This window comes from Orcinus orca, chromosome 8 (genome assembly GCF_937001465.1).
Source record: "Orcinus orca chromosome 8, mOrcOrc1.1, whole genome shotgun sequence".
Classification (NCBI taxonomy): Eukaryota; Metazoa; Chordata; class Mammalia; order Artiodactyla; family Delphinidae; genus Orcinus; species Orcinus orca.
This window is the reverse complement of record NC_064566.1, coordinates 4,831,284-4,857,834: the sequence shown is the minus strand read 5'-3', so window position 1 is coordinate 4,857,834 and position 26,551 is coordinate 4,831,284. Positions and strand designations below refer to the sequence as shown.

Below are 26,551 nucleotides of genomic sequence, written 5' to 3'. Positions count from 1 at the left end.
AGTTATAACTCGGCCTCTGTGCAGCGCTAGACAGTTTGTAAAGCTCTCTGTCATCCGGGCATTGTGTGAGCCTCTCGCAGCCCTGGGCCTTAAGAGGACTGAGCTTCCTTGGCCCAATTATGTGGATGAGGGACCTACAGCTTCGAAGGGTTAAGGGGCTTGGTCGAGGCCCCAGGCTGGTATGTGATGGGCCTGGGGCCACAGCCTGGGATTCCCCACTCTTGGGCTCCCTTTGGTCCTGTTGTCCTTGCCACTGGGGGTCATAACCTTGAAGGGTCAAGCGGAGGTGCAGGTCACCCTCTGCCCAGAGGGGATGTGACTCGGGTGCTGGCTCCCAAGGCCGGCAGACCCAGGGCTGTGACTTGGATTCATGTGGCCCAGCTGTAACTCTGACATGGCTGCAGCTGGTGGCCTCTACACATCCTGGGTCCCGACAGCCCTGAGGAGTGTCCCCTCCCGGTGTCACTGTTCACATCACACAGTTTTCAGCCATTCCCTGGAGCACATAGAAGCCCCTGGCGAATCCCACCGTCACCAGAGCATCACACACACTTATGGGTGGGAGTTGGATGTTCACTACCTTTCCCTCCTTCTGACTTAAGTCTTGATAATCTGAAAAGAAGTGGATATCTAGTTTTAAAATAACACACACACTTATAAAATATGGAAACAGCAGCGATGTGTAACACGGAGAATAAAATTCCCCGTAGTCCACCCCCAAGAACCAGTTTTGTGTCTTTCCAGCCTTTTTCCACGTACATCTCGTAGGTGCGCACGCAAATCTACTTTTTACCAGAAAATGGAAGGCCGTCCTCCCTGCCCCACTCCCTGTTGGGCTCCCAGACGCTGACGCGCGCCCGCCCCCGTTTGCCTCTCTCCAGCACCCACCACCTTCCTGCTCTTCAGCCAGAAGTGTGCTATCAGCCGAATGATCCCTGATGACCAGCACAGCCCAGACCTCATCCTGCCGCTGCACGGGCTGAGGAACGTCAAGGCCATCGACTATGACCCGCTGGACAAGTTCATCTACTGGGTAGATGGGCGCCAGAACATCAAACGAGCCAAGGACGACGGGACCCAGGTAAGTGTGCTTTCGGGGGGGCGCGGGGGGCCCTTCCATGAGGGGCTCGCACTGGCGGCTCCCAGGCTACCGCCCCCTTTTCTTAGCAGAGGGGGTGCCAAGAGGGCACAGTTTGGGGTAAACAGTGATTGGGCTCCGATTATGTCATTGCCAGGTATAAGGCTGAGCCGTGTGAGACCCTTAGACTGTGATTCTGTGTAGAAACTGGATTTTGCAGCTGTTTAAGTAGCAGTGGTGGGCGTCAAACCCCATGGGGTTTTTTTTTCCTTTCCATAGTGGTTCTGTGCAGGGATAGTTGATGTTGGTTATTCTAGATTTATCTTTTATTTCAGGGGAGTTGGATAGTCAGTTCTGTTATAATGCAATGTACATGTGTCTGAAAATCCCTGCACTGTACAGAATTGCCCAGTACAGACCACGGGTCTGATGGGGGAAAGGGGGTTAGGTGTGCAGCCCTCAAAAGGCCATCAGTGACAAACTGAAAAAAAAGAGAGGAACCTGGCAATACAGGGGCCCTGTCCTTCGAATGGTAAATGGTTCGGTACACAAATGCTCCAGCAGATATGGCTCTTGACGCTGAAAAGACCTGAAGCTGGCGGAGGACATGGGGGTCGGAAGGTTGCAGCTTGTGGGTTTTTGTGGAACGCGGAAGGAGGGTTGTCTGAGATGGGACATATCGTTGTGACCCCGGCGTGGATGGCGTGGCTCCCAGTGCCCGGGGGCTGGGGGTCGCTGGAGGCATGTGTGTTTGTGGGCCCCTGCTTGGTGCGGTGCTGCTGTGTGCTCCGCACTTGCCTAGGGTTTCTCCTGGGTGCAGTTGTGCAAAGTGAATGCGAAACCTGCTCTCTGCTCAAACTGTCCCTGATACATCACTGCATGGGGACGAATACATGTTTTCCAGACGTGAGTCTAGCAGAACTGACTCCTTTTCTGTGTTAGGTGTTTGTGACCCGTGCCAGGAAGGACACTGTCACTGCAGCCTCGGGGCACACCCGGCATATCCAGCCATGTGACAGGGAACTGTGGCCAGAATTCCAGTAGGACGTGCCCGGCTGGTCATGCCAGTTTCTAAAGGCTCCTTTCACAAAAGCTACCGAACCCGATGGTCTCTTTCTCAATCGAGGGGTCAGTGTGACAGCTTATGTCGTCGTGGTGAAATCTTGATACTGTTAGAACAGCGATGCAGATGCTCGTGTGTGGAGATTTTCAGAAGATTTTCGTGTCTGTAACGTAGGTGTTTCTCTTTCCTACCCTGAACCGGGTGCCAGTACTGCCTGTACGACTGGGCCTCACTTTCGACAAAATACTTCATCCACCCACGATGTAAAGTTAACAAGTCGTCCTTTGACGTCTGTGTCCTTGGTTGATGCTAAAAGCCCCAGCTGTGCCCGAGCAGCTGTGATTATCATCTCTGTGGGAGCAGAGCCTGGTGGAAACGGTGGGAATGGATTTCTTTCGTCCCACCCTTGGCGCAGGTGACAGTCACTTTGAGTCCTTTGGAGAACAGGGAGTGTTAATTGGTGGACCATGGCTTCCTGCTGAGAAAGTTGCTGGGGCACAAATTACCTTAAAGTCCCCTGGAGAGGCGTCCTTTTGCATTCTTGTATGGTGTCCAGCAGGAGTGGGGGAAGACTTTGAAGAAAAAGCCCTTCTAAGAACACTTAATCTGGAAAATATTCATTTCCCTTCCTGTGTCTCTTGCTAAACTCCACCCTCTGGTGGCTTTGATTATTAGAGGTGCCACCCCACCTCCAAGGATGGTATTCTTAATTATCATCTACTTGGCTGTCGTTTTTCTATTTAATTTTTGATTCTTTTATTGTGGTAAATCTACGTTACATAAAATGGGCCATTTTAACCATTTTTAAGTGTGCAGCTCCATGGCATTAAGTACATTGATACTGTTGTACACCCGTCACCACCATCCATCTCCAGAGGAAACTCTGTCCCCATTAAACCCTAACTCTCCATCCCCCGCATCCCCCCAGTCCCTGGCGCCCACCCTCCTGCCTTCTGTCTCTATGCATTTGACAGCACTAAGTCCTTTATATAAGTAGAATTACCCAGTATTTGTCCTTTTGTGACTGGCCTATTTCACTTAGCACAGTGTCCTCAAGGTTCATCCACATCATAGGAGGTATCAGAATTTTCTTCCTCTGTACGACTGAATAACACTCCATTGTCTGTATAGAAGACATTTTGCTTATCCGTCCATCCATCAGTGGACGCTGGGGTTGCGTCCGCCTGTGAGCTGTTGCTGCAGACTTTCCCACTGGGTTAAGTACCACTTTGTACTGGGGAGGGGGCGGGGTGTGGATTGTGACATTGAATCGGATTCTGCTAAGATTTTTTGCACCGGCCTTGGTGCTGTTCCTCATGGTAAAATTGGAGTTTGGGTTTTATAAAACCGGCCGGCCGTGTAGAGTTTACCTCCTCGTTCCCGTGTGCCTGGGGTGGGACGTGGGTGGTGTGTTGTTACAGCACGCACTTTTTTCTCAGCTGGTTGTTCCGATGAACGTGTGCCCGGCTCCCACACACCCACCCTCCGCAGGGAGCCTGGCTCTGGCCAGGGCTAGCTGGAATCTTGCTTTACTCCCAGGCCGTCGGCTGCACTGGGCTGTGGTCTTTGGCCAGAGAGCTCTGTGGCTCTTGGGAAAGGAATGTGCCGGCTGGAGTCGACGCCTGGCTCCTAGGGCCCACAGCTCCTGGGGGTGGGGGTGTTGTTACCTGCAGAGATGCGAGTGACGTGCTTCCAGCTGCCCAGCAGGGCTGGACCAGAGGCTGCTGTGTGTGTGTTTGGGGGCGGGTGGTTCCTCTCCAGCTGAGTCCAAGAGGCTGGGCCTGGGGAGGGGGGCTTCTTTTTAGCTGCAAGGCCCCTCTTGACCACCAGGAGACTTCTTGTTTTATTGACTGCTGAAAAGAGGTATATTAAGAGGGTCTGCAATGAGCTGTGATCAGAACATCATCTAAAGATGATTCCCTTCTCAGAGGAGGAACTTTTCATCCAAACTGTTGGTGGCAGCAGCCCAGGAGCTTGGGAAGCCCCTTTGCACCAGGTCAGGTCACCTGAGAACCCAGGGGGACCAGATCCACCAGGGAATTGGCCTCTAGCCTGTGAGGGACGTGAGGGAAGCTCTGGGCACTCTCCTTCTCCTGCATCAGTTCATGAAACAAGGTCCCCTTTAAAGGGATTCTCTGTCGGTGGCTCCGAAAGCCAGGGCTCATCCCTGAGAGGCAGTAGACGGCATGGAGCCCAGCAGCGCTCCCGGGAGGGGCTCGGGGTGGAGACCCGCAGGGAGTGTGAGGGGGAAAACAGACCCCGCGAGGGGCACGCGCTGCCCCTGGGCTCCTGGTATGCGCTGCGGGGCAGCCCTGCACCCTCACCTGGCCTTGAACCCCTGGCCTGTCTCCCTCAGGGAAGAGGCTATGAGAGGTGGACCTCTGTGCTGGACACCTATTGTCCTGGCATCCTAAATTTAAAAAACAATAAGATTTGAGGGCCTTCACTCTGGAGAACAGTATGGAGTTTCCTTAAAAAACTAAAAACAGAACTACCATGTGACCCAGCAATCCCACTACTGGGCATATACCCTGAGAAAACCATAATTCAGAAGGCGTCATGTACCACAGTGTTCATTGCAGCTCTATTTACAATAGCCAGGACATGGAAGCAACCTAAGTGTCCATCGACAGACGAATGGATAAGGAAGATGTGGCACATATATACAATGGAATATTACTCAGCCATAAAAAGAAACGAAATTGAGTTATTTGTAGTGAGGTGGATGGACCTAGAGACCGTCATACAGAGTGAAGTAAGTCAGAAAGAGAAAAACAAATACTGTATGCTAACACATATATATGGAATCTAAGAAAAAAAATGGTTCTGAAGAACCTAGGGGCAGGACAGGAACAAAGATGCAGATGTAGAGAATGGACTTGAGGACATGGGGAGGGGGAAGGGTAAGCTGGGACGAAGTGAGAGAGTGGCACTGACATTTATACACTGCCAAATGTAAAATAGATAGCTAGTGGGAAGCAGCCGCATAGCACAGGGAGATCAGCTCGGTGCTTTGTGACCACCTAGAGGGGTGGGATAGGGAGGGTGGGAGGGAGATGCAAGAGGGAGGCGATATGGGGATACATGTATATGTATAGCTGACTCACTTTGTTATACAGCAGAAACTAACACACCATTATAAAGCAATTATACTCCAATAAAGATGTTAAAAAAAAATCCAAGGGAAGGAAAAAAGATAAAAAAAGATTTGAGGGCCTTAATCCAAAAGTCTGAGTCTAAGGAAACAAGAAGTGAGAAGATGTCTTGAGCCGGGGGCCTGTGATCCCGGGCTGACCGCTCAGCTGCTGGGCGGTCCCTCTGTACGTGCGGGCGCAGGCTGGCCAGCCCGGGTGGGGTGACGACCAGGCAGCCGGGTCCAATGCCGTCACTGGTGGCGGGGCCCAGCTTCGGAGCCCATGGGCTAGAGCTCTCCTGGAGGCTGTTGGGGGGATCAGCTTCACTCTCAAGCGGATGTGTGGGCAAGAGCTGGTTTGAAAGGAGAGGTTCCCAGACACGGTTGGGCTTCTGACATTTGCTCTGCCCTCGGGCACAGGCCTCCGCCCTCCCCACCGTGACTTCAGCCGGTGCTCGTTTCTTACCACCCTACAGCCCTTCGTTTTGACCTCTCCGAGCCAAAGCCAGAACCCGGACAGGCAGCCGCACGACCTCAGCGTGGACGTCTACAGCCGGACCCTGTTTTGGACTTGCGAGGCCACCGACACGATCAACGTCCACCGGCTGAACGGGGAAGCCATGGGCGTGGTGCTCCGCGGGGACCGCGACAAGCCGAGGGCCATCGTCGTCAACGCCGAGCGAGGGTGCGGGGCCGCGCGGGTGGGGTGCTGCACCCGCTGGGCTGTGCCAGGGGCCCCTGCCGTGAATGCCGGCCTCTCGGGCCGGGAGGGATCTTCCACCCCCGACACTCCCATCTGCAGCCGGAGTGGGGCAGGGAGACACCAGCTCATTCCCAGGCATGGCAGGGAGGCAGAGACGCCCAGGGATGGCCTGGACTGAAAGCCTGTGCAGGGGAGAGGGCTTTGCTGAGAGACACAGGCAGGATGTGATTCATGGGTTTCGTACCATCCCATCCAACTTGAACCCTATTCAACCGTCCCTTCCATAGCGTCCCACGCGGTGATGGGTTATTCACTTGCCTAGGGGAGGTCACTACCTGACTGGGAGCTTCTTCCTTCCCTGAAGCTCCCTGATGGGCCCTCAGGTTCTCTGGTAGGTGGGAGAGCACCTGAGACACGTTGACACATGTGGAGGGTCCCAAAGGGAAGGACCAGGGCGGCGGGGTGAGGGGGCCGAAACCACATGACATGAGATTGGGAAATAAAGCCAATCGGGGAGGGTTTGGGGGTGGAAGGCAGGAGGATGGTGACCACCTCAGGTACCCGCAGGGCTGCCGTTCAGGACGGGAATCAGACCCATCGAGGCACTGTGTGCTGAAGCTTGTGCCCGGGGACCGCCAGGCAGACCTGAGTTCAAATCCCGACTCTGTCACCTACTGCCTATGTGACCTCAGGCAGGTGACGTGACCTCCCAGGGATTCAGTTTCCTTGTGAGGACAGCGGGGAGTACCAGCCCTGCAGCCCCCGGGGGCTCAGTTACTGAAGACGGTTCTTTAGGAATAAAGGAGGGGGCGTGTACTAGTCCCAGGGGCTGCCGCAAGTGACCACAGACTGGGGGCTTGAAACACGGAGGTCTATTCCCTCGCTGTTCCAGGGGCCAAAGTCAAGGGTGGCAGGGCCGTGCTCCCACTGGAGTCTCTAGGGGAGGTTGCTTCCTGCCTCTCAGCTTTGGGGGCCCCGCGTGCTCCTTGGCTTGTGGCCGCGTCCCTCCACTCTGCCTCCGTCTTCACGTGGGCTTCTCTCTGTGTCCGTGTGGCCTCTTCTCTCTCTTGAGGCCACTCTCACTGGTTGCGGGCCCACCCTAACCGGGGCGGCCTCATCTTGATACTTAGTTACATCTGCAAAGACCTTGTTTCCAAGTAAGGTCATATTCCGAGGTTCCAGGTAGACATGAGGTCTTGGGGGACATTTTCCAGCTCCTCCAGGGCCTGACCTTTCAGCTCCGCATCCAGCCCCTAGAGGCTGGGGTCGTATGACTGGTCACTTTCCGAAGCCCCGCTGGGTGCCCGCAGGGTCTGGGGCCGGTCTCTCTGGTGCTTGGCTGAGGACGTAGCGGACGCAGTGCCCGTCCTTTACCTGCTGTTCTCTCGCAGGTACCTGTACTTCACTAACATGCAGGACCGAGCAGCCAAGATAGAGCGCGCGGCCCTGGACGGCACCGAGCGCGAGGTCCTCTTCACCACGGGCCTCATCCGCCCCGTGGCCCTCGTGGTGGACAACACGCTGGGCAAGCTCTTCTGGGTGGACGCCGACCTGAAGCGCATTGAAAGCTGCGACCTGTCAGGTGCGCTCCCTGGAGCCTCCCCGAGGATCGGTCCCTCGGCGGCCACCACGTCTGACCCACCAGGACGCCCGCTGTCCTGGTCATCAGTCATGGCATAGCAGTCACCACGTTTGTGGGGGACCTACTGCGAGCAGGCACTGGGCTGGGGCTTTACCATGTATAGTGCCCCCGCCCCGTTCCAGGATGTGGGTCCCAAGTGATCCCCAGGTGGCAGGGGCCGACGAGGCTCAGAGAGGGTGAGCCAGCTGTGCAGGGCCCCCAGCGTCGGGTGGAAGAGGAGTCCGACCGCTCTGCCCCCAGTGCCCATGCTCTCAGCTCCTCTGCCGTGGCCGCCTCAGTCCGGGAGGCCCCTGGGCCAGAGAGGAGTGAGAATCAGTGCTTAAAGGGGCTTTTCTTCCGGAAGTTGGGGTGGGCTGGGGGCAGGGGAGGCACCGTGCTTGCCGGGGGCCAGCGACTGGGGCCACGGCCCTGGCCAAAGGGCAGCCCAGGTAGAAGCAGGGCTGTCCGAGAGGTGGCCTCAGATCTGCCTAATTCCAGGGAACGTGCCCCAGCCCCCAGCCCTGGCCAGAGCCCGGCGTCCCCCAGGCTCCCGGCAGCCCACCCTTCTCCCGAGGCAAGCGTGGGCTGAGCTCTAGGGGTCAGCCGCCACTCAGGGGGAGCGCCTCCCTCTTGCAGGGGCCAACCGCCTGACCCTGGAGGATGCCAACATCGTGCAGCCTGTGGGCCTGACTGTGCTGGGCAGGCACCTCTACTGGATCGACCGCCAGCAGCAGATGATTGAGCGCGTGGACAAGACCACAGGGGATGCGCGGACACGAGTCCAGGGCCGTGTCGCCCACCTGACCGGCATCCATGCCGTGGAGGACATCAGCCTGGAGGAGTTCTGTACGTGGCGGGTGGGCAGCGGGCAGCAGGCAGCGGTGTGTGCGGACACCGCCGAGGGGAGGCTGGGCCTCTTCACAGAGCACAGCGGCCCCTGAACTGCCCCCCTGGAATAAGGCAGGAGGACAGGCCAATGTGAGAGTTGTAGGACTGAGATCCTCTTTTCTTTCTTTCTGTCGGCCAAGTCTACTCTCAGCTCCTGGAGGCCACCCTCAGGCCCTCTCCCCATCAGTGACAGACCGAACCTCTCTGACTTCCTTTTCTACCAGCTGGAACCCACTCCGCTTTCCAAGGGCTTGCGATTAGATTTGGCCCAGTTTTAGACGAGTCTCCCTTTAGATTGACTCCAAATCAACTGATTAGTAACCTTAATTATATCTGTAAATCCCTTCTGCTGAGTAAGGTAGCAAAACCACAGGCATAATAGCTCCTCACATCCTCCCCAGCTGGGGAGTAGGGTAGGACATTTAGGGGGCATTTTAGGATTCTGCCTGCCACAGTCTGGCTGTGCCCAGGGGCCTGGGAGAGGGACGACGTCGGTAACTGGGACCTCTGGTTCCTCTACCCACCTCCGTATATGGCTGTATGTGGATATGGAGGTGTGTGTGTGTGTGTGTGTGTGTGTGTGTGTGTGTGTGTGTGTGAAGTGTCTACCTCTCCCTCTGTCTTCTCGCTTTTCTCTCTTCATTCAGTAAATACACCTGGGCTGCCAGCTGGGTGAGCAGAGCCATCACTGTCCTTGTCCTGTGATGCCCACGGTCTGGCCCCACCAGCCTCACCCCAGCCCATTACTGTTGCCCTCCTGCCTCGGCCACACCGTGTGTTGACTGTTCTGCACCCCAGGTCCCGTGCTCAGCATATTATTACATTACATGTGTTATTTCACAATAATTCTACTTTACAGCTGAGGAAAGTAGGGCTCAGAAAGGGTACTACCTCCCCCTGTCACCTAGCCAATAAACCTGATGGGGCTTGGATTTGAGGCCAGAGCCCACAGTTTAGCCACTGGGATTTTTTTTCTGTTGGGCTCCCTGCTCAGGATGAGGGGCATGACCTCTGAATCGGTCACTTCTGTGTTGACTGCTGGGCAGTGGGTTCTGTCCTTGTGGGTAATCAGCTGGATCCTGGATAAGTGAAGTCACTAGGAACTAGCTTCCGGATAACCGAGGCACTCCACGCCTCTGGGTTGGAAAGCCTGCGTTCACCTGGCCCCTTACACCATCCTCAGCCAGGTCCCGGTTCCTGGTTGTTGCTGGCAGATGGTCAGAATGGTGAATGCTGAGCCCACAAATGTCGAGACCCACTGCCTGCTGGTGTCGGCAGAAAGCCAGGCTCATTGCGCGGCAGCTCCTTGGAACCGAGCGGCTGGAAGGGCCAGGAGACGTTCAGTGAGCAGATCTGAGGTTGGAGGCCGGGTGCTAATGAGTGCTGACGTGTGGGGTCTAGGGTGACAGGGAGAGCCTCCTCGTTTTGGGTGAGGGCGGGAAGTCCTTGGGTGAGCTCTGCCGTGTTGATCTGGGACGTGGGCCATCCATCCTGCCTCCCCACAAGATCCCACAACTAGACTCTAAACCAGGGGTGGCACTCTGCAGCCCGTAGGTCTGTGTCATCCTGGCTGCCTTTGCTTTGCGGCTGGCCGACAAGGAGTCATGGTCACCTAGATAGGTGGCCTAGCCCATGAAACCAAAATTATTCGCTTTCTGATTCTTTATGGCAAAAGTTTGCTGACCCTGCTCTAAACCATGACTCTGTCATTTTGAAAACACCTAATCCTCAAGGTCGAGGAGGAGAAGCTATGATTTGTCTTTGGGGGTCCGGGTGAGGAGCAGAGTGCTTTGCGCCATTTCCTCTCACCTGAGGGAGCTCAGCCACCCTCCCAGCCTCCTAACCATTGTCAGGGTGTTGGGCACATGAAGTTAATTGAATTGAAATGTTCAAGTTCCCCAGGGTTCAACACCCTTATTATTTTAACTTCCATGTGTATTAGTTTCCTGCAGCTGCTTTAACAAGTCACCACAAATTGGGTGACTTAAAGCAACAGAAATGTATCCTGTCACAGTTCTGGAGAAATCCAAAATCAAGGTGTCTGCAAGGCTGTGCTCCCTCTGGAGGCTGGAGGTGGGGGTGGGGAGGCAGAGGAGGGGATGGTTCTTTGCCCCTCCCACTTCCTGTGGTTGCCGGTGTTCCTTGTGGCTGCATCATTGCAGTCTCTGCCTTTGTCATCACATGACCTTCTCCCCTGCCTTCATCTCTTATGTCGTCTCTTATAAGGACATTTGTCAGTGCATTTAGGGACCACACAGACAATTCAGAATTAGACCCCATCTCAAGATCCTTAACGTGATTACGTCATTTGCAAAGACCCTTTTCCCAAATAAGGTCACATTCACAGATTCCAGGCATTAGGAAGTGGACATATCTTTTGGGGGGCCACCACTCAGCCCACTACACCATGAGAGACAGACACACAGGTGGGCAGTGTAGCATGATGGTAGTGGGCACAGTGGGAGCTGGTGCAGACAGGCTGGGGTATGATGTAAGGAAAGTTCTATAAGTGCTTTTGGCCTCCGTTTCCTCATCTGCAGAATGCAGTGTCAACAGAAACAGACTCCATAGGCTGCCCTAAGAATTAAGTGTGAGGATCCCCCACACTCCTACTGGAGTGCCAGTTCTTGTGAGTTCCTGCCCGGCATGCATCCCCTCCGTCCTCCAGGCCACAGTCCTGAGGTAGGAGGTAGAACCCGACCCCCTCCCTCTTTTCTCTCCACAGCAGCCCACCCTTGTGCCCGGGACAATGGCGGCTGTTCCCACATCTGCATTGCCAAGGGTGATGGGACGCCACGGTGCTCATGCCCAGTCCACCTCGTGCTCCTGCAGAACCTGTTGACTTGTGGTGGTAGGTGTGACCTCAGCACTTTCTGTTGGGACGTTGAGCAGGACCCGATTCTCTGCCTGCCAGGTTGCTGCCTGACAGTCTTTTAATACATAGTCCCTGTGGCATCCAGTATCCTGAGCAGACTGTCTCTTTGTCCTCTTTTCTAATATATGCATTTCAGGGCTATGAATTTCCCTCTAAGCACTGGTTTTGCTGCATCCCACAAATTTTGATAAATTGCATTTTCAGTTAGTTAAAATATTTTAAAATTATTCTCAATAATTCTTTGGCCCTTGTGTTATTTTGAAGTGTGTTGTGTAACTTCCAGATGGTTGGGAATTTTCCAGCTATCTTTCTGTTATTGATTTCTAGTTTAGTTCCATTAAATTTTTGTGGAATTAATTTCCATTTCCTCATCCCTAAAACAGAAGCAGCCATCCTCCATCACAGGCTCCTCATGGGAGTAACAAAGACAGCGGAGAAAGCATGTGCACATGCGTGTGTGAGCGAGTATGTGCGCATACTCCCCCTCCTCCTCTGAGCTCCTGGGGGCCGGTGTTTACCCTGTCCCTTTTCTTCCCATGCTCACCCCCATGACCTCCACGCTATGTCTCACACACGGCATACGCTTTGTATGATTTCTGTCCTTTTAACTTCATTCAGGTATGTTTTATGCCCCAGCGTGTGGTCTACCTTGGTGAATATTCCATGTGAGCCTGAGAAGATGTGTCATCTGATGTTGCTGGGTGGAGTGTTCAGTAAATGTTGGTTAGACCCAGCTGATGGATAGTGCTGTTCAGGTTGTCTGTATCCTTCCTGACTGTTTGTGCTGTCAGTTACTGATGGAGGTGTTGAAGTCTCCAATAGTGGGTTTGTCTAATTTTTTAGTACTGTCTTTTCTCCGCCTTCTACCCTTGATCGTCTTCTTCCCTAAGGTTGCACAGGGAGTGGCCAAGAATGTAAGCTGCAGTGTCAGACAGACCTGGGTTCAAATCCCAGCTTTGCCACTTCCCAGCTGAGTGACCCTGGGCTGGTCACTCACCTCTCTGAGCCTCCACTTCCTTCTCTGTGAAATAGAGAAATTGAGAGCACTTACTTGATGGGGTTGTTATTAAGTAACAGAGTACTTTACATGGTCCCTGACACATGGCACACAGGAATGCCAGCTGCTATTAGTTGTGAGAATGGCAGTAGTAATAAAAAGGAATAATTGTCATTGTCACCATGATGAAACCCAATCCCCAGGACTTCCTCTCCTCTTCCTGCAGGTCCCCCAGGTGACCTTGGATGTGCTGTTTCTGTGTTCCTCTCTTCTTCCCTCCTCCTCTGAGCTCCTGCGGGCCGGTCTTTACCCTGTCCCTTTGCTTCTCATCCTCACCCCCACGACCTCCACGCTGTGTCCCACACACGGCATATGCTCAGCACATCTCCGGGAAGCAGGACCGTGGGCCTGTCCTTCTGGAGCTTTCTCCTGCCCCACCTCACACTGTGAACCCCAGAGAGCTTGGCCAAGAACAGAGGGGATGTTTCATGACTGTCCCGTGGTGGGGGTCACCTTGACCCTCCTGAGCTTCCTGGTGGCTTGTTTCTGAGTTCCGGCCCCAGGGCCCAAGTGGTTGTGCAGGTCCCACAGACGTCCAGGCTGCCCTGGAGGAGACGGGGCCGGGGAGGGAGCTGCACAGAGTGCTCAGCTCTCCCTGGGACCCCAGCCCTGGGCCTCCCCAGGGGAGGACGCATCCCTCTGTCACCCGCCCCCGGGCTTTGGCCCTCAGACTTGAGGATGCCAGGCCCTTCCTCACGGCCTAAGAGGCCTGTATTTACTGTGTCCCTGGCCTCTGCTCTGGGGGCTCACAGGAGGATAAGGGCTGACTGAAGTTCCCAGGAGGTGCCATGGACCCTCGTGCCTCGTGCACCGGCAGAGCAGCGCCACTGCCAATGCTGCGCACGCGCACATTACCTAACCAGGCACCGCACGCGTGCACACACTCGCTCACACATGCCCGTGCGCGTGCTCTCTCCGCTGTCCTCGTTACTCCCGCGAGGAGCCTGTGATGGAGGGTGGCTGCTTCTGTTTTAGGGACGAGGGGACGGAGGCTCTGGGAGGTTGGGGGGTCCTCGGGTCGCACAGCTGCTGGGGGAGCCTGGGTTCAACCCCAGGTCTGTGCAACCCCCATCCTGTCCCGTCCTCACTCTCCGGCCGCTGCTGCCAGGACTGGGGGCCCTGCGGGGAGTCAGAGCCTGCCCCACGTGGACCCTCTTCTTCCTGCTGGGCTGTGGGGGGCTGGAGTCCAGGAGCGGGGCCTCGGCCACTGTCCACGTGCACCTTTCCGTGGCCAGCATCCCTGTGTTCTCTGTTGGTGGCTCAGTGAGCACACATCCGTTGTTGGCTCCTTTGTCCCCGGCTGTCCTCTGTGGCCGAGCCCAGTGGGAACAGCGGCCTTGTGTTCATTTTTGCTCACATCTCCTCCCCCATCTCACATCCCTATTCAGCCCAGTGTGGACCCCGCAGTTATGGGGGAGGCATGTGGGTTCCCAATGTTGAAAGGCTTAGTACATCTTGAAATCAGTACTTTTGTGAAACTGAAAGCTTTGTTGTTTTTTTGACCGTGCTGCGTGGCTTGTGTCCCTTAGTTCCCTGACCAGGGATTGAACCCAGGGCACGGCAGTGACAGTGCCGACTCCTAACCACTGGACCGCCAGGGAACTCCCGACACCTTTTTCCTTAATCAGATTTCAAGGGTATTGAGGACTGTTGCTAAACGTTAAAACGAAGTTTGGACCAGTTTCTGGGGCTCAGTTTCCTGTGATTTTCCAGACCGAGGAGTGGAGAGACGATGACGGGCCCCCTGGGAAATGGGGGCAGCCTGGGACCAAGGGGCTCCTCCTGTGTCTCTCTGCCAGTGCCCTGGCATCCGTGCCCACCTGCGTCTCGGCCTCCAGGACAGTGCCACTGCGCGTAGCCACTGAGTGCTATTGCGCGTCTGGCCCATTCTTAGCCTGCACTGGGGAAGTTGACCCCGAGGGGGAAGTGACTTGCCATGGCCACCTGGTACGAGGTGACCCCAGATCTCCTGTCCTTCACCCTCCCAGCTCACCACCCTTCCACGACTCCCTCCACCAGGGAGCCTTCGAACCCCATCCTCATCCACTCTGCTCCCCACTGTGGAATCCTCACCACCTGCCTTTCCTCAGCCCACTCTTCAACAAGGTGCCCGGGTCTTCCACCGGTGCCCCCCGCCCCCGCCATACCTGTGGGCTCGCTGGCCACCCACAGAGTTCTGGCTCCGCTGCCCCAAATGTGTAACAGGTGTGGGTGCTGACCACCCACTTTCTGACCCTCCTATTTCCGGCGGGGGTGCGGTGGACACTCCCCTGTAGCCAGGCCGTGCACACGGACAGCTTCATCACACACTGGGGGCTGGAGGTGGGACGCAGACAAGACGCAGGGCAGTGGAGACTGGGTACAGCACTTGTGAATTGAGCGTATTCCCCGCTTTGAAACCCAGAGGTGTTTCGCCCAGTTTTTGCCCTGCTGGGCGGCCTGTGATGGTCTTTCTCTCCTCCCCAGAGCCTCCTACGTGCTCCCCGGACCAGTTTGCGTGCGCCACTGGGGAGATCGACTGCATTCCTGGGGCCTGGCGCTGCGACGGCTTCCCGGAGTGTGATGACCAGAGCGACGAGGAGGGCTGCCCGGTGTGCTCGGCCGCCCAGTTCCCGTGTGCGCGGGGCCAGTGCGTGGACCTGCGGCTGCGCTGTGATGGCGAGGCTGACTGCCAGGACCGCTCGGACGAGGCGGACTGCGACGGTGAGGCCCCGCCCCTCCCCTAGGCTCGCGCTCTCCGCCCTCCTGGAGCTTGGGCTCCATCAGGTCACGCATAAAGCCTTGGCCTGGAGCGAAACTGCCGTGGCCCCTCAGCTTGGGAGGGGAGAAGGTTAGTTGCAGGCCCACTGAGAGCTGTTGCGCTCTGCCTCGCCAAGCACTTTGGCTTGAAGGCAGACTGAGGGTCTATCTTGCCTTCCCTCCTTCAGTCAAGAACGTTACAGAGACCCAAGTTAAGTCCAGTAGTCAGCTGGGTTTGCATGGTTTACGCCCTGGTTAAGCCCCATCCCAAAAGGCAGTGCTGTCCTCCACCAAGCCGTCTGTGGGATAACACTTACGTCTGGGTGGTTTCTAGTATCCCCTTGAACCAGGAGTTACAAAGAGATTTGCTTAGTCAACCTGGGTCCACGCTGGCTGGCAGTATCTTCCTTTTAGACCGTGACAGTGAAACAAATCTCTGTGCTCCCTCTGAGGTTTTCTTACATAAAATGACCTGCTCCGTTGGTTCCCGCCACACACCGTCAGCACCACGGCCCCATGACTGCCACGGAGCTGTTAATGGGTCGTTCTAGCTGCCACCCCACAGCCACCGGTCCTCTTCTTGGATAACTCAGATATTATCTGTCCACTGTCCCCGTTCATGGTGAGCAGCCATTCTGTGGAAGGTGAAGGCCTGGGGGTCATTTCCCCGGATGTTTCTAGAAAGCCGCAGTTGTTAAGTCTTTCCAGCTCACAGCCCCTTTGAATTCGATGGAGACTGTAGACCAGGGATGAGCACGCTGCGGCCTGAGGGCCAAATCCAGATCGCCACCTATTTTGGTAAATGCAGTTTTACTGGGACACAGTCAGGCTCATTCATTTACATATTGTCTCTGACTGGTCTTGCGCGGAAACAGCAGAGTTGAGTAGTTACAAAAGAGACCTATCTGGCTCTATACAGAAAAGTTTGCTGAGCCCTGCCTTACATCCTTGGCCCCAGCACAGTCTTGTGTCCAAGATCTCAGCAGGTGGCAGGAGCCCTGATTAGGGACCGTCCCCTCCCTCCTCCCGCTGTGACTGTTTCTCCTGGAGAAAGGAAGCATCAGGAGGACAGCAGGCCCTAGTGGAGGCTCTGGGCTCTGCCCTCTGTTTCAGAAGCCTCCTCTCCTGCTAGGTTACCAGCAGACCTGCCCACTTATTGCAAGGACAGGGTTCCTTGTCTCTGGTTTCCAGAGTGGGCGCCTGGGGCAGGGCGGGTGGGGAGCTTAGACGGCAAGTACTGGGGGCGGGTGATGCCTTCCTCATGGGGCCATAGCCCTTTCCAGGTCAGCAGGGAGGCAGCAGTCAGCACCCAGCCTTCCTCGTCCTCCTTGCGTGGCCCACCTCTGCCTTTCCGGTTGCGCTGTGCTCCCCCTTCCTGACCCTCAGAGCTCTGCTGGTGCATCCCCTGTCCCCTGCCCCTCCCACTCTAGGAGCCCAGTTCCTTGTGGAGCCAGCGGCTGTCCCCTTCCTGGTAACCTGGGAGGGCCTGGGCACAGGGGCCGTGGTAGTCCCGGTGCTTTGCGGGCCTGACCCATGGTAGGAACCTGATGAATGAATACCTCCCTGGGTCGTTGAGGTCTCTTCCCTGCCAGACCGCCCCCAGCATTGCGTGGGCCTCGGAACTGGGGTCCTCGAGGGGTGGGTGAAGACTAGCTTTGCTGTGACCACGCCCCGACCCGGTCCTAGAAAGGGTCCGTTTGTCTGCTCTGTATTTGGAGCCCAGACCTCTGTTGTTGGGTCTGGGGGGGCGGGGCAGGGAGCCCCGGTGGAGGTCATCTGCTTAGTGCTCCTGGCTGCATCATGCCCTGCAGCCTCTCTGAACGCAAGGCCCCTCCTTGCAGCCGTCTGCCTGCCCAACCAGTTCCGGTGCGCCAGCGGCCAGTGCGTCCTTATCAAGCAGCAGTGCGATTCCTTTCCTGACTGCGTCGATGGCTCCGACGAGCTCATGTGTGGTGAGCTGGCTTCCCCGAGGGCGGGGTTGGAGGGTCGCCCTATGCTGGGGTTCTGTCCCAGGACCGTCGGGTCTAGAGGGAGGACGTGGCAGGGACTGAGGAGGCTGGGAGGTCAGGAGTATTTGGCCTCGGTAGGGAGTCAGGGAAGCCTTCCTGGAGGTGGAGGCGGCTGTGGGGGGGGGGGGAAACTGTGAGCCAAGGGGCATTTCAGCTGGGACAGAGGCACAGAGAAGGCATAGATGTGCCAGGCCAGACCTGAGTGTAAGGCGGCATGCTTCTGCCCAGAGCCCTCACTCAGCAGCATCTGTCAACAAGATCACCCTGACAGAGTAGTGGGTGAGTCCATTCCCTGGCAGCCTGCTGTCTGGCTGAGGAGGAGTGGTGTGTGCCCATGCACACACGTACACGCACACACACGCGCGCACACACACACAGAAACACACACACGCTGCATGCCCCTTGAGTGATGTAGCTTGTACGGCCAGGGATGTAGGGGCTAGAGAATGTGAAACCAGGGCAGTCAGAGAAGGCTTCCTGGAGGCGTTGGCTCTTGAAAGGCTGTCTGGTTCAGACAGGAAGGGAGCTGGATTCCCAGACAGGAAGTGGGAATGTGTCTGTGTGTCTGGGGATATGGCCACTTCGTTCACTGCAGAGGGACCGGGGCTGAGAGCTCTGCCTGCAGGATAGAGGCGTCTTGTGAATGGGGAAGAAGGAGGCGTCCCCAAGGGACTCACTGAGCGCTCTTGTGCCTTCACATCAACCCGGGTCAGGCCCCTCAGCTACCATCTCAGGAGCGTGGTCTGGGGGCCAGAGGGTAGCAGTGGGAGCCCCGGGGGGTCTGAGCCCCGCGCCTCTGCTGGGCGGGTGTCCAGTGTGACGGTGTCTGTCTTCAGGCTCCCATGTGATCATGGCCCCAGCCGCTGGGGGTGATGTTTATCCCTAGTCAGGCCTCGTCGCCGGAACCAGCGGCTTTCCTCCCTTTCCTTCGGGCTTTGGCCGGAGGGGACGTTGTCGATTGCTCTCAGACACGTGCCACCCTGATGGGAAAGTGAATGTCCTTTTGTCAGAGTTGAGTCTGGAGCCCAGACATGCCCTCCATGCCGCAGGTGGCTTTGATCGTGGGGCGAGCCCCAGGAGTGCCCCTGCCCTGGAGCCCTGGGTGAACCTTTGCAGCCCTGAGCTGGCTCCTGGCTTTTTGGGTTTGACTGGGCCCCCGAGGCCAGGCCCTTTACATTCCACTTCTCACGCTTTCCCTGCCTAGGGCCTTCAGGATTCCCGGCCTCTGTGGCAGGCAGGCGTGAGGGGCTCAGATGGAGGCCCCCCCCCGGCCCTGGGTGCTTGGGTCAGCCCCGCCCCTCCGCGTGGTCCCGTCTCCCCGCCCCGCCCCCTCCTGCCGCCTGGGGCTCGGGCTCAGCTGGACTAGGGACGTGGACGTGGGAGGACCCAGCGCCTGCTTCCAGCCGAGAAGCTCCGGGTCAGGGGCATGAATAGGAGGCTGCTTCGGAGGAGTCGCTGCTGAGGGGCCGGGGGCCGTGGCAGAGCTGAGTCAGGCCGAGGAGGGGGAGAAGGTGCTGCGGCTCCATCGGCGGGTGCTGGGCCGGGGCGGGAGCCGCCCGCCAGGGCACACAGCGCCTGCCCCGCAGGAGGCCCGCTCCCTTTGGGTTAACGTCCGCTGTCGCTTCCTGCCCGTGCTCTGGCAGAAATCACCAAGCTGCCCTCGGACGACGGCCCGGCCCACAGCAGCGCCATCGGGCCGGTTATCGGCATCATCCTCTCGCTCTTCATCATGGGCGGGGTCTACTTTGTGTGCCAGCGCGTGGTGTGTCAGCGCTACGCCGGGGCCAACGGGCCCTTCCCGCATGAGTACGTCAGTGGGACCCCCCACGTGCCCCTCAATTTCATCGCCCCGGGCGGCTCCCAGCACGGTCCCTTCACAGGTGAGGACCCTGGGCGGCGGTGCGGAGGCAGACAGGGCGGGATATGGGGCGAGTGGATCAGGAATGCTCTTTGGACTTGACCTGAGATGTTCTCGTGGGGTGTGTCCTGAGTCGTCCCCCGGGGACTCAGGAATGCTCTTTGGACTTGACCTGAGATGTTCTCGTGGGGTGTGTCCTGAGTCGTCCCCCGGGGACGGCTGGGCGGGGACACGTCTCTCATAGGGCTTCTGCACCTGAACCTGGGTCTCCCGGGCAGCGGGGCTGGGGAGAGTGCGCCGTGCGCGTGGGGCGCCCCTGCCCCTAACTGGCCTCGTTCCCCCACCCTCTCCCCGCAGGCATTTCGTGCAGCAAGTCCATGATGAGCTCGGTGAGCCTGATGGGGGGCCGAGCCGGGGTGCCCCTTTACGACCGGAACCACGTCACTGGGGCCTCGTCCAGCAGCTCCTCCAGCACCAAGGCCACGCTGTACCCGCCGGTGAGTAGGGGCAGGAGGACGCCTGGCCAGCTCAGGGCCCCCCGCCCACCAGGGGCAGGCCCGTCCTGTGACCTCAGGATTTCGAGAATTACTTGCTGTTCCACCACTTAGAATGGTGGGTGCGTTCAGCTTTCTCCCCGTCCTGACCTGTAGTTTTTCTCTTCAGCATCATTTTCTGTTCAGAAAAGAGTGCTTCCTGTTCCTTGTGGATAACCTGGAAGCCACATAAGATTCTAAAAAGTGGGAGTCTCACCCACAATCCCACCTCCCGGGGTTGCCGTTGGGCGTTTCCCTGTCTGGGTGGCCGTCTGGTTCCTCGGGCCCGCCCCATCGGCAGGGCCTGTCTGGATGGACGCAAGCTTCCCCTCAGCGTCCCCGCCAGAAACACTCTGTTTTCCCACCCACAGCCTTGCTGGTTCCCAGAAAATAGCCGGATGGTTTTCTAAGGACAGGCACTCCTGGGGTGACTGTCGTGGCTGAAATGCTCCCTGGAGCTTCCGGCAGCCTGAGTGGGGTGACGGGCTGGCCCTAGGCCGAACCACACCCTAGAACGAAATGACTCTACAGAGGGTGAAGGGCCAAAGCCCCCAGTATCCCAGCCCCACACCAGGATCCCGAGGGGGACCCTCTCCTCGAGGCTGGAAAAGACCCCCATTTCCAAGGCGTGGCCCCAGGGTAACTGGGGCAAGCGTGATGCACGGATGTGAACTTGGTGTTACATATCAGGTTCTGACTTGATACGGTTCTGTGCTCTATAATTCTCCAAAACCTGACTTCCTGTGACGGCATGCTCTTCTGACGTGAAGACAGCCCCCTGAGCTTTCTCTGGGGGGTCGCCAGGGAGCCCCACCCACCAGGGCTGGGCCTTCCTGCCCTTCTGGGTGTCCCCCGTATCCGGGGTGTTGCCCCTCCTTATCACACCTGACCTGGCAGGACCAAGGAGTGGGGGGCAGCGGGGGTCATTATCTCGGGTTGGCAGGATCAGAACCAAATCCGGCAGCTCCAGGGCCCGACTGTGTTTCGGGGCAGAGGGAACAAGCAGCCTGGAGCTTCACACTCCTCCCCACCGTACCTCTCATCCTTCCTGCTGCTACTGACACCTGGCTTTCAGATGTCCCATGTAACCAGCTGAAAGCACCAGGAACCCGTGTAAGACTGAGCTTACCCCAGGACAGCCCCCTGGACCCCCCCATGCAGGCAGCAGGTTGCTCGGGAAACTGGCTTCTCCATCCGCAGCCCCTGCTGGGAGCTGGGGAGATCTTATCTGACAGCAAGAGATGACACTGACCACCAGCAATCTTTTTCAGCGGCTTTATTGAGATATAATTCACATACCCTCCGATCCACCCATGCACTTACAGTGTACAGGTCGGTGGTTTCTAGTATATTCACAGAGTTGTGCAGTCATCACCATCGTTAAACGTAGAACATTTCATCATCCCAGAAAGAAACCCTGCACGGAGCCAGCTATGTAAAAATTAACTACATTAGTTTGAATCAGTAATATCTGTTCGTGGTACAGAATTCAAAGGGCACAGTGAAAGGAGGGCCCAGCCCTGCTCAGGAGCTCACCCCTCCCCCGGAGGTACATCCTGTGGTGAGTTTATCGTGTGTCCTCCCAGAGGAAGTCTGTACGTAAGCGAGTATACAAGAGTATGAACTTTATTTTCCCAACAAAGAGAGTAATTTTTTTTTTTTTGGAGATAATTGTAGATGTATATGCAGTTGTAAGAAATAATACAGAGAGGTCCTATCTCCCTTTCACCAATTTTCCCCAGTGGTAACATCTTACATAACTATGGTTGTCTCAGCCCATTCATGCTGCTCTAACAAAAATACCATAGACTGGGCAGCTTAAACTACACACATTTATTTCTCACAGTTCTGGAGGCTGGGAAACTCAAGCTCAAGGTTCTGGCAGGTTTGGGCCCGGTCCCTGGTTCATAGTAGTTGTCTTCCCCACTTCCTTTTCTTTCTTTCCTTCTTTCTTTTCTTTCTTTCTCACTGCGAGGCTTGCAGCATCTCAGTCCCCTGACCAGGGATTGAACCCGGGGCCATGGCAGTGAAAGCCTGGAATCCTAACCACTAGGCCACCAGGGAACTCCCTGTAGTGGCCGTCTTATCTGTATATGGTGGAAGGGGTGAGGGGGCTCTCTGGGGTCGCTTCTTTAAGGGCACTGATTCCATTTATGAGGGCTCCACCCTCGTGACTTAATCACATCCCCAAAGCCCCACCTCCTAATACCATCATGTTGGGAATTAGGTTTCGACATATGAATTTGTGGGGACACAAACATTCAGTCTATAGCAATAGTACAGTAGCATAATCAGGGCATTGATATGATACACTTTGACTTTATTCACAGTTCACCAGTTTTATATATGCACTTTTATTTTAAGACAACTTTTATCTATCTATACCTATCTATATCTATCTATCTGTGTATCTATGTATCTATGTATCTATCTATCTATCTAGCAATTCTAGGTTCACAGCAAAATTGGGAGGAGGGTAGAGAGGTTTCCCAAATCCCCCTTCCTCCCCCTTTATCAACATCCCCCACCAGAGTGGGGTACTCGTTACAGTCCATGAATCTACACGTCACCATCACCCAGAGTCCATGGTTCACATCTTGAGTTCGCTCTTGGTGGTGTAGTATTCTGTGGGTTTGGACAAACGTGTAATGACATGTATCCACCATTTTAGTCTCATACAGAGCAGTTTCATATGTACTTTTTAAAACCTGCATGATAGCATCTGAAGGTAATGACAGCTCCTCTCTGAGCCTTGCTTTTTGCTACCAAGGATCCGTGAAAGCTGGCCTTTACCCAGCACTTCTGAGGAATACACTCTTCGTGTGCTGTTGTCACCCCGACTCCAGAAGGGGGCGCTGTCAGCCTCCTATTTGGCAGATGAGGCCAAGGAACTGAGTGGTGATTACCCGCCCCCCTCCTCCCTGGGGCCATTCTGTCCAAGCTGACCACTCCCCTACCCTGCCTCTCCTGCACCCTGAAGTTTGTTTTGCTTCTCAGGCAGAGCTGTCCCCCTCTTGGTGACTGGAGAGTGCCCTTTTTTGGGGTGCGGCTGGGCCCACACCAGTGGGTGTCCAGTCATTCCCAGAATCTCGTTACCCTAACAGTGATGCCCGGAACTCCTGCGGTTTCCTCATTTCCCCTCCTGGGTAGGGGCCAGCGGGAAGATGCCCTGCAGCTAAGGCTGAGCATCGGTCATCTTGACCTTTCTTGCCAAGGGTCCCTCACAAGGGGACAGTCCATCTTCCCGCTAGCAGAGGGCCACACCGGCACGACCGTCCCTCTCAAACACACTCTCGTCAGGTCCAGTTTAGGGTAAAAATGGTATAGTGGTGTAATTTAAATTTATATTTCTCTTATTACGTATGATGTCAAAGATCTTTTTGTATGTTTAATAACCTTTGTAGTTTTATTTTCTCAGATGGGTGCGTTTATGTCCTTTTTCTATTGGGTTGTTGGTATTTTTAAAATTTATTTGTAAGGGCTCTTTATATAGAGATATATTAAGAAAGTTCGCCTGGGATAAGGGTTGAAAATATTTTTTCTAGCTTTCTGTCTTTTGATTTGGTTTATGTTGCGTTTTGCCATTTATACAATGAAATTATTCATCTTTTATGGGAGTTTGGGGGGTTTTTGGTCATACCCAGAAAGGCTTTCCCTTCTTGTAAAAATGTTTCTTTCCATGCTCTCTTTCTTAATGTTCTCAAGGTTTCGTGTTTGTATTTTTTTTTTTTTTCTAATTTTTGGCTGCGTCGGGTCTTCACTGCTGCACACAGGCTTTCTCTAGTTGCAGTGGGCGGGGGCTGCTCTTCATCGCGGTGCGCAGGCTTCTCATTGCGGTGGCTTCTCTTTGCGGAGCACGGGCTCTAGGTACGCGGGCTCAGTCGCTGTGGCACGTGGGCTCAGTAGTTGTGGCTCGCGGGTTCTAGAGCACAGGCTCAGTAGTTGTGGGTCACGGGCTTAGTTGCTCCGCGGCATGTGGGATCTTCCCAGACCAGGGCTCAAACCTGTGTCCCCTGCATTGGCAGGCAGATTCTTAACCACTGCGCCACCAGGGAAGTCCCTTGTGTTTGTATTTAATTTTGATTCTCCTGGAATCAAGTTTAACTTTGATTCTCCTGGAATGTAATTAGGTGTACTGAGTGAGGCTGGAGGCATCCGACTTTATTTCTGTGCTGATGGCTACCAGGCGGCCTTTAGGGAATTCCCTGGTGGTGCAGTGGTTAAGAATCGGAGCTCCCACTGCAGGCGGCACAGGTTCAATCCCTGGATGGGGAACTAAGATCCCACATGCCAAGCAGTGCAGCCAAAAGGAAAAAAAAAAAAAAAGCGGCCTTTATTAGTCGAGGTCCAGTCAGGAGACGGAAGTCACATGGTGATTTGAAGAGAGAAAGTTCAAATATACAGAATTATTATCAGGGATTAGAATTGCAGGGAATTGGCCAGTGAGAGGTGAAGAGAACTCTTTAGAACGCAGGAAAAGCAGATGATCTGAGCGGGGAAGAGCCCCTAGCCCCCACGCACCAGGCGACCGAGAAGTCGCCGAGGTGCTGCACCAGCAGAACTTGCTAGAAATATGCCCATTGTAGTATTGGGGAGACTTCTTCCTTGACCTTCACCTCCCCAGCACCCTGCGGGAAGTAGCACCGACAGCAGCAGGGGAGGGGACTTGGGCAGGATCCCAGAGTTCTCCTTGGAGGCAGCAGTGAAGAGAAGCCAGGTCCAGTCAGGTTCATGGGCAGATGCGGAAATAGGAGCGCAAGGGCCTGGGGTGTGGGAGCCGCTGGGGGAGGCCCTTTCTGTTGGGCTTCCCTGCCTGGTTTCTGCTCTCTCTCTGAACACCACCCTCTTCCCCCAGGCGTGCCTTCCTAGCTTTGGGGTCACACCCCGAGGAAGCCGCAGGCTGGCTATCTGGGCTGAAGAGGGCCCTCCCCCACAGAATAAGGAGAGGGGTCCGTGCCAGTTCCTGACGGGTAGGGGAGGGGTCTGGGCACGTCCTGTAGGTGACTCACCTAGTGTCAGGACAGCCTTGGGAAGCGGGTCTCCTTAGCCCCATTTTAGGAATGAGGGTCCTGAGGCCTCAAGAGGTGAAGTCCCTCACCAGGGAGCAGCTGGGAGGTGATAAAACAGGTCCCAACCCACATCTGCCGAAGCAGGGGGAGGGTGTTGGCGAGGGAAGGCCGTGCCCTTTCCATCGCCCCAGGGACCTGGGGGAATTCAGTCCCTCAGGGCACTCAGACTCCCAGGTCTGGCTGTGCCCCTGGCAGGAACAGCTCAGAGGAGGGGCGGGGGGCGCAGGCAGCGATGGTTGCTGGGGAAGGTGCAGACCCCGCGGGTGTCTGGCCCCCAGGTCCCTCTGTCCCTCTTGTGGGGCCGGTCATGTGCCACCTGGCTCTTGAGGGCGCATTCATGGGGAAGAGCTGTGTACTTATTATCACAGTTCGGGGCCAATATAGTCCCTTGAGAATGGGGCACCCCTTCCTCATTTGCTGAGAGGGTGGGGAGGGCGGGCAGCAGGGCTGTGGCCCCTCCTTCCGTGTGGTGGTGCGTGTGCCTTGTCAGGGTTCAGGCTGGGATGTGGGTCCCCTGAATGTTAGGAGTAAGGAATGAATTATAGAGATTAGACTTTGCACCACGTGGGAGGAGATGGGGGAGTAAAAGACCAAAGAGGGGAGTTGACAGAAAAGCCCCTGAGGAACCTCGGGAGGCACTCAGTGGCGTGGGGACACGCCCGGGCCTGCAGGGACCCTTCCCTGCTGGTGGCACGGTGCAGAGGGGGCTTGTGTCGGGGTCCTGAGTGCGCAGCCGAGCTCCCGGGCCTGGGGTCACCACTGATCAGCGGGCCGGGCTGTCCCCCTGCTCGTGCCCACCCTCGGGCCACAGCTGCCCCTTCCCCTCCCCAGACCAGGAGGGGCCCTGGGAGGAGGGCAGCTGGTTGGGGGTGGCCGGTGGCCGGTGGGGACCGCCGGCTCCGGGGCCCGTGTGACCTTGCTTGGCTCCCCTCAGATCCTGAACCCGCCGCCGTCCCCCGCCACGGACCCCTCCTTGTACAACGTGGACATGTTCTACCCTTCCAGCATTCCTGCCACCGCCAGGCCGTACAGGTACGGAGCCCCCGCGCCCCGCGGTACCGGGCCTGGTCCCCATTTCCTGCGGGAGAAAGCGCGGAGGGTCGGGGCGCCGGTGGGCGTGCTGAGTTCAGAAACCATCCTGAGCCCACGGTTGGCAGCCCTGGGGGTGTTTTGTAAGCCGGGCCACACGTGGCCTTGAATGACGCCCCCAGGGGTCTCCACCGCAGCCGGCCCCGTCCCCCGGAGGGCTCTGCGCTCTGTGCCTGAATCCAGCGCTGGGACCCCGGTGGGGCGCCACCCCTTGGTACCTCGGCTGGCCCTTGATGGGGCGATCCTTCCCCCTTTCCCACTGCGAGGGCCTGCTTGGGCCCCGGGCCTGCTCGGCTCCGACCCCGCACTCCCAGCTGTCCCTTTAGGGGTCGCACGACCCCCTCCTTGGTGGGGAGCGGCCAGCTGGAGAGCGTTGAGGAGAAACGGGATCCGGGTTTGCTGGCCTGTGGCCAGGGGCGGTCGGAGCCAGGGTGGGCGAGGTGAACCTGCTGACCTTCACCCGGTGGTCTCAGCCGACAGGGCCCGCCCACCAGGTGCGCTGGGGCCCCCGCCCCCACCCCCGGGCGAGCTACCTGATGGGGCAGGTGGAGGGTCGGCCCCGCCAGGCTCGCCCCCTGTGTAGAGAGCAGGGCTTGGGGGTGGCGGAGGCCCTTGGTCCTCCCGGAGCGGCGGACCCTCCGAGCGCGGCACCGCCTGCCACCTGGTGGCCGTTTGGGGAACTCCGGGGCCTGGCCGGGGAGCCGGGCAGCCGGGCAGCCGTGCAGATTCCGGGGAGGCCCAGCCGTTTACTGGGTCACTGCCCTGTTCAAGAACCTGCGGGGGCTCCCCAGTGCCTCAGTGTCACCGTGTGTCCCCAGAGCTGTCACCTCCACACC

General features: G+C 56.7%; 1 protein-coding gene across 13 annotated transcripts in view; it reads left to right on the top strand.

The window, feature by feature from the left end:
- The window catches only part of LRP5 (LDL receptor related protein 5), a 109,153-nt gene that overhangs the window by 81,380 nt on the left and 1,222 nt on the right, over positions 1 to 26,551 (top strand). Inside the window, exons 13-23 of one of the 13 annotated variants that reach the window (XR_007478611.1) lie at positions 882 to 1,081; positions 5,751 to 5,959; positions 7,369 to 7,559; positions 8,235 to 8,444; positions 11,212 to 11,337; positions 11,745 to 11,818; positions 14,885 to 15,121; positions 16,999 to 17,109; positions 18,810 to 19,046; positions 19,382 to 19,521; positions 25,561 to 25,658. Coding sequence is in view for 8 of the 13 variants with exons in the window: in XM_033402434.2 (XP_033258325.1) it covers positions 882 to 1,081; positions 5,751 to 5,959; positions 7,369 to 7,559; positions 8,235 to 8,444; positions 11,212 to 11,337; positions 14,885 to 15,121; positions 16,969 to 17,109; positions 18,810 to 19,046; positions 19,382 to 19,521; positions 25,561 to 25,658 (1,789 nt within the window). In the remaining 5 variants the exon portion in view is untranslated. Of the gene's footprint in view, positions 1 to 881; positions 1,082 to 5,750; positions 5,960 to 7,368; positions 7,560 to 8,234; positions 8,445 to 11,211; positions 11,338 to 11,744; positions 11,819 to 11,979; positions 14,366 to 14,884; positions 15,122 to 16,968; positions 17,110 to 18,370; positions 19,047 to 19,381; positions 19,522 to 25,560; positions 25,659 to 26,551 lie in introns of those variants that run through there. The other 12 variants (XR_007478613.1, XM_004278038.4, XM_033402434.2 and 9 more) reach the window with 12 other exon arrangements.